The sequence below is a fragment of the Cajanus cajan genome, chromosome 11 (assembly GCF_000230855.2).
Source record: "Cajanus cajan strain Asha chromosome 11, NIPB_CcT2T_4, whole genome shotgun sequence".
Taxonomy (NCBI): Eukaryota; Viridiplantae; Streptophyta; class Magnoliopsida; order Fabales; family Fabaceae; genus Cajanus; species Cajanus cajan.
This window is the reverse complement of record NC_138527.1, coordinates 11,298,730-11,313,024: the sequence shown is the minus strand read 5'-3', so window position 1 is coordinate 11,313,024 and position 14,295 is coordinate 11,298,730. Positions and strand designations below refer to the sequence as shown.

Sequence of the window (14,295 nt, the reverse complement as noted above, 5' to 3'; positions counted from 1 at the left end):
CACGAAAAGGTAACATTAAACATGTTTTAAAAATTTAAGGACCAAATTGAACCTTTCAAAAACAATGAGAAAAAATTGAATCCTAAAATTAAATAAAGGGATTAAAAATATAATTTAACCTATATAAATATTGATAGATAGAAAGATGATATGAGAAAAAATAAAGAAAAAGAAGAGATAAATAAGATATATGAAGAGAAGAGAGAAACAAGAATAAAAGATGAAGGAGAAAAAAAAATAGAACAATAAAAATGTCATGTAAAATCATTGTTAGATGAGTGAATTGTATATAAATTCTAATAAAAAGCCTCACAAAATTCATCTTCAAAATAATTCATTAAAATCTCAGTTTTTGAATACTAATGGACTTTTTTAAGTGAAAGAGACCTCACCCTCTTCACCAATAGATTAAAGGATTGATGATTTTTATCCATGGTTGAAAACGTGATGGAAATCTATTTACAGGAATATTGAGTAAAGGTATTTTGTGGCACATTAGGCAACACAACTATACAAAAGAAAGAGGAAAAAGAATGAAGGCATAAAGAATAGAAGTAAACCAATGAATTGTAAGCTATGACACTTTAACTCCACTAGGGCGTTTTCCTTCCATAGCATCCTTCTTGTTGCGACAATCAGCACACAGAAAAGGACCTTGCCATGGCTTTGAGCTGGTGGAGAAAATGGAACCTGCGTGGACCGAAATGCCCTCGCTTGAAGCAAGGTCAACCTGGCACACGGCACAGACGAAAATGCCAGATGTTGATTGACCTGAGTTTTCATCGTTTCCTAATCTGCAAGACATACAAAGTATTGAACATTTATGAACAAAAATGTTTTAAAAATGTATTTCCAAAGTATATATAAACCCTTGCATTTTAAATTGGATCATATAATGTGTCTTTCTACAACCACATCCCTATATCTTTCAGAAAGTGCTATGGCAAACATTGAATAAATTACATATAAATTAGCTCCAATGCTGACAGAATAAATCATTGAATTTGAATACCATCCTCAGACGCACACATCGCCATAGAAAAAAACTAAATAATAACTTTAACCACAACTTTTAAAGACAGAAGTCCTGTGGAGACAAAAATGGAGGTCTGATAAAGAAAACATTATGCGGGGCACTGTCATGAGAGTTTTAAAAATTTGTAAAATGAAAAAAGATTTTCCAATAAAAGATAATAAGATTACCTTTCCGCGAGCATTGCTGATCCTTCTTCAAATAGTTCCTCCACTATATTTATAGCTGAAAGCTTTTTTGACAGCTTACCAGCCGAGTTGCGAGACCTCTTCCAAAACAAAAGAGCACTCAACTTGTTCCGCTTTTTGGGGGGAGGCAGTGGCAGTGGCAATTCATTATCAGGTGGAATTATATCAACTACAACACAAGTTGTATCATCCTTTAACCCTCTTGTTCTAAGTGCTTCCTGAAAAACAGTAGGATCTTATAACACAGAATTATGCAGAGAAATTTCAAACATGTAAATATTTTCAATGTCAAATGATAAGCAGATAGCTGTAACCTGTAAGGCATATTACCTTTACAACCTGCTTCGCAGCCAGTTCAGCAGGCAAACCATGACAAGATTTTGCTGCCATTTCAGATGATAGAGCATCCCAGATACCATCAGAGGCAATTATAAGTCTCCCACCAGCCTTTGATAGCTATATCAATAAAAGAATGTCAGGTTTTATCCGGAAGACAAAATAACAGTATCCATAGGTGTAAAATCAAAAAGAATAAAACATCAATTTAGTCCTTGAAGTATCAGCCCTTCACCTAAATAGTCATTAAACTAATAAAATTATATAAGAAGTACCTAAAGTATTGATTATACATTAATGTAGTCCCTGTATTGATATATTGAGGGACTAATTTAAAGAATTTTTCAATTCTTGAGGGTCTATGTAGCAAGATTTTTAATAATTTAGGGACTAGTTATATAATTTCAGTAGGGGAGCCAGTGATACATCAGGGACCAACTTGATGGTTTATTAGAAGAGATTATCTGAAAAGTGCAAAGAAAATATACCTTTACTTGTTTGACATATGGTACTGGAACTATAAACTCCCCAACATCCATGTCTCCTATTGACCTAGAAAGGCATAGACCCCCAGGCCAGCAACGAAGTGGACCAATCTGCATAGATTCAGCAACATACATCTAAAATAATAAGGATAGGCTAAACCATATACCCTTAGATCACATGTTGAAAAGGGAAAAGAAGAAACCAAATAAAGCTATTCCTCTCTCCCATTTTAAGATGACAGGTGATATTGCAACCTAATATGCTTACCTCAACACCACCAACAATGCTAAGTCTTCCAACTTCCCCTCCACTTGCAGTAACACGTTCCCTCCTGTAACACAGAAACTTGTTACCATATGCATATAGGGAAAATTAACGAACTTTCCTCAAATGCAAAAACTTACTCTTCAATATTCTCCTCAAGTCTGTGATCAACAGTTAAGTTGGTAACAGCACCACCCTGCACATCTAGTATACAACGGGAATCTCCGACAGAAGCAACTGTTACAGTCCACCTATCCACTATCACAAACGTGGCCGTGGTTCCAGAAGTTTCTCCTGGAGATAACAGATAAATCACAACACAATATCAATTAGAATAATGGAAAAATTCCCAATTCCCCTGTTCTGTATCTTTTTTCATAAGAACAAATTTCTGTTCAGCTAGAACAAAATAGAATAATGACTAATTTCCAGACCTCTTCTCTGAAATTCCTTGTCAGTCTTCACAAATCCCGCAACCAATGCCCGAGGTAAAGCTTGTAGCCACTCGTCTCTTCCAAGCCCTCGAGGGAGAGCACCCAACACATGATTTAACAAATGCTCCCGAGTAAAAATGGCTGCAGCATTTCCATTGTGCCCATCAAAGATCTGTAAAACTTGAAAAAGTAAGTGACTATCTCAGAGGACCATGTTCTTTTCTATCCAAAGACCATTGAGTTCATCAAACAATCCAGGATTACAATCAGCAAAGCTATTGGAAGATGAAGCAAATTATCAATCAAAACAGCAATCTCCAAACAGCCAGTTACTGGTGTCATGCAGCTCAAAAGGAACAAACAAAATCTTATATATGAAGCACTGGCTCCAACACGAACACTGAACACGACACGAACACTGGACACAACACAGACACAGACACACGACTAATGTCCAAAATGTAGACACCAGAACACAGCATACATACATATACATGTATGTATGCTTTACATATATATATATATATATATAAAAGCTTTACATTTTTATATGATAATGATTCTTAGAAGTTGAATCATATCTCTTAAAAGCTAAAACAAACAGTATTACTTATAAAAATGAGCTTTAAGACAGATAAAAATGTTATTAGCCTTGCAATATGTATAAATAAGTTAACTTTTTAATTTATTTTATAAGCTAAAAATAAATGTTGACTCACTCTCTAAGCTAGTATCCAAATCGTGTCAAAATGATGTTAAAGCTGTGTGGGGGAGGTGTTCGAACTATAAAAATAATATTTTTTTAATAGTGATACAGTGGATAATCGTCAGAAGCGTGTGTCAAGGCTTATTTATTTGACTAGTGTTGTGCTCAAAATGTGTCAAACACGTCAACACAGCGTTTGGTAGATGTATTTGTGCTTCATATAATCTAATATAGGAAAGGTAGAAAATACCGCGAATACAGAAAATGATGCTGAAGAATTCCCAGGAACTCGCCGACAATCAGTCTTGATTAGGAAGTAATCCTCCCCTTTTTTAGATTGAGCAGCATATCCATACCGCATAGTGGGCTTCTCCATCTTCTCGTTCTTCATCTCTCTGGTGAGCAATGCGGCAAGAGGCACAAGATCATGACCACGACGCCTCCCTTCTCCAGAGGCCATATCTGGCCCCACCTACCTCCTTTATCTAAGACCCAATCTTTCTCAAAATAACAAAGCTCTCTTGCTCACAAGGACATCAGAACTCAAAAGTCCAAAGATGAAACACTGTAACAGGCACCCAGATAAACACAGAAGCACTCCTTCCGCACACTAAACACAAATTGGCACACAAGAAAAACGCCTTTGTCCCAAATTGATCTGCATTCATCACCAACAAAGTTGTTAAACCAGGATCTAACAAGTAACAACTTCCTTAACTCCCAACAATAACTAGATAACTCAGAAGAGCAATATCCCAACTTTTCACAAAGCATTATGCTATTTGTACAATGCAATTTGTATAACCCAGTTTAGCCCCTAGTGAACCCCGTGAACCATGAACTTCAATAGTTTTTTTAGAAAGAGTTTAAAGAAAAAGGAAGAAACTTGAAGCCAAGTACAGAAAGAACATAAATTCCAAGCAGGAAAGAAACAAAGTAATTGAATTACCAGAGAGAATGTCTGGATGTGCACCCCACGAGAAACCAGATGCAGATCTGACTGTGACACCAAACAAACATGCAGAAAATAAGGTAAGATATCAACTTGGATACAAAACGCGTATTGATAACAGGGTATGAACTGTAAAAGTAAAACCCATTAATCTAAAACCACAATCTTCCAATAAAATATAAAACAATTTCTATACTAAACTCTAAAAACTAAAAATACACAAAGGGCTTTAAAATTTAATATGGGGCCAACCCATGTCAGCTTCAAACAGTTTCTTCCACCAAACAGAACTTTTAAAAAAAAATTAATCATAAAACCTCCTTTACTAAACCATAAAAGGGAATAACAGTAGAGCAATTGCCTCCATACTTTGAAGGAAGAAAGTGGCTTTTGCTGAATGCTGACTAAACAGCTTTGCCTCCAGAAAGATACCCACATTCTGATTCAGGTAAAAGTTGTAAACTTTAAACTCTTTTTTTCTTTCCCTGTGTTTCCTTATCCATGAGGAAACCGGCCCACACTATATTTATTTTTTAACATATATTTTTAGTTTTTAAATGAGTGAATTTTTTTATTTTAATTATGTTTAAAAATTATTTTTTTATTATTTTTTTTAAAATATATAAATTATAATTTTAGTATGTTTGATTCAAAATTTTAATTTTTCTATTTTAAAATATTTAGAGACATTTAGTCTCTTATTTTTAAAGTTACGAAATTTTGATTAAATATTAACGTTTTTTTATTTATTTATCAATTTATCACTATTTAAATAATGTAAAGTTTAATAACTGTAAAAATAAAAATTTAAAGTAACATATAAAATATTCACATTTATATATTTTAATGAATGATTAATGTTTATTTTATTAATAAATTTTATTTATATTTTTAAATTTTATAATTTTTAACTGCGATGTTATTAATTATTTAATATATAAATGTTAAAACTGATTAACAAATGTTAGTTTAATAAAAGAAAATTAAAATTATGTATTATTAAAATTAAATAAATTAAATATTATTTCTATTTTAAAATTAAAAATCAAAATTACATATCGTGAGAGAAAAAGAATACTATTTACAAATCCTTAAATTTGTTAAAAAAATATTATTTATTTATTTTAAAATATCATTAAATATATATTTAAGTTTTTTCATTTCTTTACTTTTCAAAAAAATCTTAACGTACAGAAAATTCAGTAAGCCACTAAAGTCCCGTAGTGCAGCCGTGCAGGAGCTAAAACCTAAATAATTCTAATGAGTAAAAAAAGTATTGTGGAGTGAGAAAATTAACACCGCCAAGAGCTAGAAATGAAAAAAAATAAATAAATAAAAAATAAGTGACATAAACAATTTCCATAAAAATTAAGGAATTCAATATAATTTTGAAATTATTAAAAATTATTTTTTTTATAGAATTAAATGTGGTGTGTGCATGGTTAAATTAATGTAAATCATTTATTTATATTTAATTATTAGTATGATTTTTCGTGTGATGTACGGATTATTAATTTAAAATATTTTATATAATAATATAATAAAATAAATAATTTTATTAGTTTTATGTTTTAAAGTATATTTTATTTATATTTTAAAATTGTTATTATGTTTATTTTATGATAATAGAAAAGGTTGATTATGTAGTATTTATATAAAAAATTGTTCAAATGGTTCATGATTTATGTTTCTTAGTCAAGGATTAAAATTTGATCCTAACTTAAAAATGAAGTTGTGGGGATGATTCGATATAAAAGAATTGATTTTTTTTTCTTGATTAATTATCTTTTAATGTTTTTTCTTGATTGGAGATGTAAAATTGTGATTTTGTCTCATTCTTGACTTAAAAATGTTAGTAATTTATATTCGTTGAAATTATCATTGATTTAGTAGCTTTTTGGGACTTTTCTTTGACGGGAGAGGTTGTAGAGATTTTTATAACCTCTTATTTAATTTAATTTTTATTTATCATAATTATTTATTAATTATTAATAATTTAAAATAAAGTATCATTAATAAAAATATTTTTTTACAATACAATTATTTAAATAAATCTAAAATATATTTTATATGTTTAAATTTAAATATAATTTATATATTCAAATATAATATTTTCTATATATAATTTATTATAAATTTTAATTTTATTATATATAATAAACATGTATGTGTATTACACAAGTTAAAATACTAGTTAAGCTTTATAAATTTAATATACTTAAATTGAAAGAAAAAAACACATAAAATTACATAGTTGAGATATTATACCATGTGAATTTCAAAGAATACACTACAAGAAAAATAATTTTCGACGAAATTTTTTGACAGAAACAGGTAAATTTCTGACGGATTTTTTTTTTCGATGGAATTCCGATGGATTTCAATCTGTCAGAAAAGGTGGCATTAGAAGAAAAAAAATTCTTCGAAAATAATTTAATCCGTCAGAAATTTTTGACAAAAAATTCCGTCGAAAATTTTCGGCAGAAATTTCCGTCGAAAATTTCCATCAGAAATTTCACGATATTTCAATTCTCATATTTGGCCTCTCAATGATTCTATTTCACGATATTTCACTGTTTAGCGTGTTTTATCCTTACTTGTGCAATTTCTGATACTGTACTACTTCAAGTCAAGTACGCTTAACTGTGAAGTTTTGATGAGTAAGCTACCGAAATGTATATGTATGTTGTCAGTATAACTTGTACAAATTAATTCATTTAAGTCATCCTCAAATATACAATCTCATAGTTGTACTATAATAATAATATATAATAATTTTATATTACCAATAATAATAATAATAATAATAATATATTTAATTATTATTTATTTATATATACTTACTTTTATAATTAACATCTACTTATTTCTATTTAAAATTATAATTTAAATTATTTAATTTTATAATTTATAATGATAATATAATTTATAAAATTATAAATATTTATCTATTACATACTTATAAATTAAATTTTAACATTTTAAATAAATTATTAATTAATTTAATATATTTATTTACCTTAAATCAAACATATAAAATTCAAAAAATGTATTTATGCTTGTTTTATTTTCTAATTATCAACCATTAATAAAATACTAACTTAAAATCTTATCTAATTATATCATAATATTCTTATATCAAATTTAAAACCAGACATTAGTTATACAAAAATATTAAGATCATATAATAAATTGTCAATAAGATTTTAGTTAAATAATTTAAAATAATTAATATTTCAATTATATTGTTAATTAACAAATAATTTATTCCAAAACTAATTAATTTTTTTATATTAATTATTAGTAAAATTTAATAAATTTGAATTTAACAATTAATTAGATCGATGAAATTCAACACACACCATGAGTTATTGAGCGGAATAACTTTACCAAGAGTTATTTTGTAAGTTATCTTAAATCAAACATATAAAATTCAAAAAATTTATTTATCCTTGTTTTATTTTTTAATTATCAACCATTAATAAAATACTAACTTAAAATCTTATCTAATTATATCATTATAATATTTTCATATCAAATTTAAAATCAGTTCTTACATTTTCGACAAATATAAATGTCTGAAATATTCCATCAATAATATAACTTTTCCTACAAAATTTTTCTCATCGAAAATATAAATTTTCCGACAGATTTAATTTTGTTCTATAAGAAATCATCTTCGATTAATATAACATTTTGTATATATGATTTAAGAGTAAATAATTTTCAATTTAACGGTTGAATTTACAAAATTCACATTTAATATAGTTATTGAGTGGTGTAACACTTAGTAAAATTTACACCAGTGTAATTATAACTCGCCTCATATATATATATATATATATATATATATATATATATATATATATATTAAATGTGACTTTTACTAAGTATTACACCGCTCAATAACTTTATATTAAATGTGAATTTGGTAAATCCAACTATTAGATTGAAAGTTCATATCTCTTAGATTATATATACAAAATTTTATATTAATCTAAGATAATTTGATACTTCATTTTTATAAAACAAAATTGTAATATATTCATTTCAAAATACACTAAAATATGAACACTTTGATTACTTTCCAGTGTTCAATTTTAACAAAATTTGATATACACGTATAAAGTGATATGAACTTTCAATTTAACGGTTGGATTTTACAAAATTCACATTTAATATAAAGTTATTGAGCGGCGTAATACTTAGTAAAAGTTACATCAGTATAATTATAACCCCCTATATTATATTATATATATATATATATATATATATATATATATATGTAATTTTAAAGCATATTACTTCTAGAAAATAAAAAAATTATTTTTTTCTTCTAAAATATAAAACTACTATTTATGTTAAATAAACTAATATATGCACTAATTATTTAATAGAAAACTCATGAAACACACAAATATGAAAATATTCACACTTGAACTTGCTTACTATAATTTTAAAGACAATATACTAACATCTCTAAGTAGTTTATAAATATTTAAAAATAAATATTATTTATTTAAAATAATTGTTAATTTCAAAATATTAATTTTAGAAGGTTTAAATATATTTTAGTCCCTATAAGATGGATGATTTTGATTTTGGTCTTTGTAAATTTTTTTCTTTATTTTTCATCCTTGTAAGATTTATAAAGATTTTTTCGTATTTGTAAAATGAACAAAATATTTTTCTTTAATTTTTATCCCTCTAAAATATAAATTCACTAGTTTGATTACTTTAAGGTAGATAAATAATATTTATTTTTAAAAACTAAAAAAAATTAGAGGTGTTAAATATCAATACGATAATAGTACGTAGTTGTTGTAGGTGACACCTAAGATAATTATTTATCTTTTTTTAAAAAAATAAAAAGTAGTTAAAAATGATTATATAAAAAATAAGAATTAAAAATAAAAATTCCAATTCTAGAAAATGAAAATAAGAATTAAAATAAGAATTAAAAATAAGAATTAAAAATAAGAAATTAAAAATAAGAAATTAAAATAAGAAATTAAAATAAGAAATTAAAAATAAGAATTAAAAATAAGAAATTTCGGACGGAATATTCCATTGAAAATTTTTCGTCAGAAATTTCTGACGGATTTATTTTTCCGTCAAAAATTTTTCGTCGGAAATTTTCAACAGATTTATATTTCTGTGGAAATTTATGACGGAAAATTTCGTCAGAAATTTCCGACGGAAATATAAATCTGTCAGAAATTTCTGACAGAATTATCCGTCAAAAAATATATAATTTTTGACAAATCTATATCCGTCAGAAATTTTTCGTTGAAAATTTACATTTTTCTTGTAGTGATAACTTAAATTTTACTACTTAAAATAGTACTAAATAATATTAAGTAAATGTAATTATTGACTTGTATCACTTCAAACATGATATAAAATCCTTCTTTTTAAGTTGTTTGATATGCAATATTTTTCACATTCATAAATTAGTCAATAATAAGGTATATCACATTATTTTTTTCATCCATTAATCAAATAGGATTTTAAAATCTTAACATACCAATCTCATAAAAAATCGAAAGACATATGTTGTTAAATGCATATCATTAGAAAAAAAAAATCAATAATATGTTAGAATCTAACATATATTTTATAAAATTTATAAATCAAATGAAATGATAATAATAAACATAACGAATCAAAATTTAAACATTTTCCTTAATATAGATATTTCATAAAACATAAAAATAGTTTATGAAACCAGAGGTAACCTAATAAGTTTTTCAAAATAATTTTGATCATCTATAATTAGTTTTAGTTTTACTTACATAACCAATAATGATCTCCCAATTAAATGTCATTCTCTTCAAATCATTTATACATTCCTTATTATCCTCCAAAATATGATCATGATTATGACTCAAGTTTTTCATTTGTAAAACATAATATGTATTTCAAATTGAACACAAAATCAAAACGAAAAAAATACAAAATGTATTAGAAATGGTTTTCAAATGAAATAACAAATAACAACCAAACAGATAATATGCAAAACATATCGTGTATTCATAACCTTTCGATATTAACACGAATAAAATGGAAGACCAATATATATATATGCAATGAAAAAAGAAAATAAAAAACACCAAAATATATTAGAAATGCTTCTCAAATTCAACATCAAATAAACTACTTGAGAATGAAAAGAGATATAATGGTAAAAATATGATGATTGAAGGATGTTCATATAGGTTAAAATTATATGATGAGAATAACTCCATGAGAATGAAATGTGTATAATCATGATCTTTGGGAATTGTTCATTAGTATCTAGTGTTTTAAATGAGTCATTGGTGTATGTTTATTAGTAGAGTTTTTTTCTACATGTATTTATTGTGAGACCCTTACTACCCCAACACATATATCGTAATAATGTAATTAAACTAAGGAAAATAAACTTTCAAAGTTGGTAAAAGGGTTCACATAAAATCTTCACAAATGTTCTTCAATATCCAAAATGATTGAAAAATGAACATTGGAAAATAAAACATAAGAGTTTACAAATTATTTTTAAAAATAATAAATACAACTTCAAATCCATATGAAAATTCCATATCATAGAATTTTCTGCCCCAATGTCACAATATCAGAGCACACCCATAATTCAACTATTGGCATCCTAGATGCCACTCAAAGTCGGATCATCATCACCTAAAACATCCACAAATTGTACGGTAAGAAAAGAAAGCATTTATATATAAAGCACATAAGGAAAACGCGACATATCGTCTCATTATAACTCTATACTTAATAAAATATTCATAAACATTTCAACATATCATAACTCGATCAATCATGCATCATCATCACGTCATAATTCACAATCACACCAATCATCACAAATCTTGCACTTCACACTATGCCAAGGTCACGTTACCCATTTAACAATCCAAGGTCGTGCTCACCCTTGATATAACACTGTGCCAAGGTCACGTTTCCCCTGTAGCATATCTAGTCCAGGGTTGTGCTCACCCCCGACATGTTATCCAAGGTCACGATACCCACATAACAATCCAAGGCCGTGCTCACCCCTGATATAACACTGTGCCAAGGTCACGTTTCCCCTGTAGCATATCTAGCCCAGGGTCGTGCTCACCCCTGACATGTTATCCAAGCTCATGATACCCACATAACAATCTAGAGCCGTGCTCACCCCTGATATAACACTGTGCCAAGGTCACGTTACTCCTAACCTAGGGTCGTGCTCACCCCTGACATGTTATCCAAGGTCACGATACCCATGTAACAATCCAGGACTGTGCTCATCCCTGGTCATAAGTGTGAAGAACCACAATCACATCACATTCACATTCCACACAACATTTCATCTCATGTTCACATACTCACATCATAATTAATTGGGCAGTTAAATCATAACATACCATTCGCAACATCATGTTATCAATTAATATAATAATCAATGGAATTACACATTTAATATAATCTTAACATAAACAGTAAAACCCTCAATTGTTCCAAAACCTAACTCACAGGCACTTTTCTACAATTTTGTTCTCTCTCCTAGATCATCATTCTTACAAATTAAATATATATTTCTAATCCTCAACACATACAGAATCTAATGGGATCATTAATTCCTCAAATAGAAATAATCCAATTTTTCCAAAACCTAACTTATAGGCACTTTTTTATAATTTCGTTCTCTCTCCCATAACATCATTTTTACAAATTAATCATATATTCGTAGTTCTAAATACATATAGAATCACATAAGACCAATAATTCTCCAAACAGAAATAATTATAGAATTACTCATAATCCTAAGGGACTCTTACTCTACCCAATTCCCTCATGTAACTCTACATATAAATAATCCCCTTTTCTCCTGTACCTAGATAAATAGCAATTGAAACTAAAACAGAGATTTCCTTGGTCTCCTCCTCTAAGTGCCCCTCGGTCTTCAGAGAGTGTAGAAGGGAAAGAAGAGAATGTAGAAGAAAGAAGTCAGAATTGAAAAATATGATTTTGGGAGTGCCAGAACACTTAATTTATAGGCATCAGGATTTGCTGAACGGCCCGTTTCAAATTCGGAATGGCTCGTTCTGAAATCTCACGTCATGTGTAAAATTCACATCCATAATGACCCGTTCTCAAACCAGAACGGCCCGTTCTGGGGTTACAATTAAACCCATAACGGTCATATTTGGAATGGGCCGTTCTCATCTCTGGAACGGCCTGTTCTCATCTTTGGAACGCCCCGTTCCAATCTAGGGTTATAGGTCATTTTGGTGGTTTAGAACGGCCCGTTCCAGTTTGGGAATGGCCCATTCTGGGCTACCAAAAATAGGTCTTTTTAGTAGTTTGGAACGACCTGTTCCAATTTAGGAACGACCTGTTCTGGGCTACTAAATCACCCCCTAAAAATTACTAAAGTACTCTCAATAAAAGTATAAAAATTGGGGTGTTACAATTCTCCCCTCCTTTATGAAATTTTTTCCTCGAAATTTTCCTGAAAACAACAATGGGAAAACTCCTCACATCTTGTTTTCTAATTCCCATGCAACCTCACTACCTTATTGATGTACAACTCTAACAATTTCTCCAAGAAATCAAATAAAGGTAAGACATGTAAACTCGGTGAGTCTATCCACTATAACCCAAATAGTATTGAATTTCTTAAGCAAATCAGGCAAAACTACAACCAAGGTCTATTCACACACTATCTTACTTCTAAAATGGGACGTCCAAAGGCTGTAAAATTCTAAAGACTTCTAGTGTACTAAACACGAGTACATAAATTACTCTACGTCTCTCTTCACCTTAGACCTCCACGCTTCCGTTGCACCACTCTAATACATCTTAGTAGCTCCTAAATGAATGCTAAGAGTACTCTTATGTCCTTCCTCTACGACCATCTTCCTTAATTCAGGATTACTAGGCACATGGATTCTATCCTTGAACCCCTAAAACACCATCAACCACCACTTGTAAGGGCTATCTGTACCCCTACCATTCCTCCCCACTTGGTTCACTAAGAAAAGATCTAACTCATAGGCTTCTCTAATCTCATTCATTAATTCACTAGTCGCTTTTGACATACTTAATCCAATGCTCTTAAGGGTGAGCTTACACATCCACTTAAGTTTCTAACCTCCTCAATCAAATCCAACACTTAAATCATCAAAAACGATAGATGAATGATCATCCTACTCAAGGCATCTATCACAATATTAGCTTTACTTCTATGACCCTCTCTAAAGATCAAACACCTAAACATAAGTTCACTAGGTACACATACTCGGTCTCAAAGTTTTACTACTTCATCTACACCTAAAGCATACTTTTATCCATTACCTTGTCCTATAGCCTCATATCTTGTCACCAAAATGAATCAACTAAGTATGCTTCTCCAATTTCTTTCAACGATCCACTCGTTACTCGAGTCATACCTAGTTTCACACTACTAGGAGTAATCTCACATGTCAAACTTAAATTCCTAATTTGAGCCAAAAGATCCATCTATCTAATTATAAGGGAAGATAAATATAAAGTTTCCTACTCAGAATACTGGTCACCATATTGGCTTTGCTCAAAGAACAAATAAGATCCAAATCTTATTCCTTAAGAAATTCCAACTATTTCCTTTGTCTCATATTCAACTCCTTCGGGTCAAACAATATTTAAGGCTCTTACGATTACTAAATACCTCAAGCTTAGAATCATATAGGTAATGTCTCCAAATCTTAGTATAAATATCACAACCGCTCACTCAATGTCATGGGTAAGGTAATTCCTCTCATGAATTTTCAATTTCCTAGAAGCATAAGCTACTACCGTTCCTTCTTGCATCAACACTCCACCCAAACCTATCTTAGAAGCACTACTATATACCACATAAGACTTACTAA

The 14,295-nt window shown here is 29.1% G+C and overlaps 1 protein-coding gene across 4 annotated transcripts; it reads right to left on the bottom strand.

Moving 5' to 3' along the window:
• Positions 1-228: 228 nt before the first annotated feature.
• LOC109791027 (putative protein phosphatase 2C 15) lies at positions 229-4,865 on the bottom strand. 4 transcript variants are annotated; one of them, XM_083066774.1, is made up of 10 exons: positions 4,769-4,865; positions 4,397-4,447; positions 3,698-4,105; positions 2,742-2,913; positions 2,448-2,601; positions 2,311-2,374; positions 2,046-2,177; positions 1,552-1,677; positions 1,204-1,439; positions 229-794 (listed from the first exon to the last, which is right to left on the bottom strand). In XM_083066774.1, exons 3-10 carry the CDS (start codon positions 3,905-3,907, stop codon positions 575-577), a joined length of 1,314 nt encoding a protein of 437 aa, XP_082922900.1. In that variant the 5' UTR covers positions 3,908-4,105; positions 4,397-4,447; positions 4,769-4,865; the 3' UTR covers positions 229-574. The 4 variants fall into 4 exon arrangements, with proteins under 4 accessions (XP_082922900.1, XP_082922901.1, XP_082922899.1 ...); XM_083066775.1 differs by lacking the exon at positions 4,769-4,865 and adding an exon at positions 4,652-4,669; XM_083066773.1 differs by lacking the exon at positions 4,769-4,865 and having other exon boundaries at positions 4,397-4,586.
• Positions 4,866-14,295: the final 9,430 nt, after the last annotated feature.

Bases quoted from the DNA above. Each gene is read 5' to 3' on its own strand.
- LOC109791027 (XM_083066774.1), bottom strand. From the start codon at position 3,907: ATGGCCTCTGGAGAAGGGAGGCGTCGTGGTCATGATCTTGTGCCTCTT. The intron at 2,178-2,310 runs GTAAGCATATTA...TTATTATTTTAG, and splicing joins GCATTGTTGGTGGTGTTGAG to ATGTATGTTGCTGAATCTAT. The intron at 795-1,203 runs GTAATCTTATTA...TATGTCTTGCAG, and splicing joins TCAGCAATGCTCGCGGAAAG to ATTAGGAAACGATGAAAACT.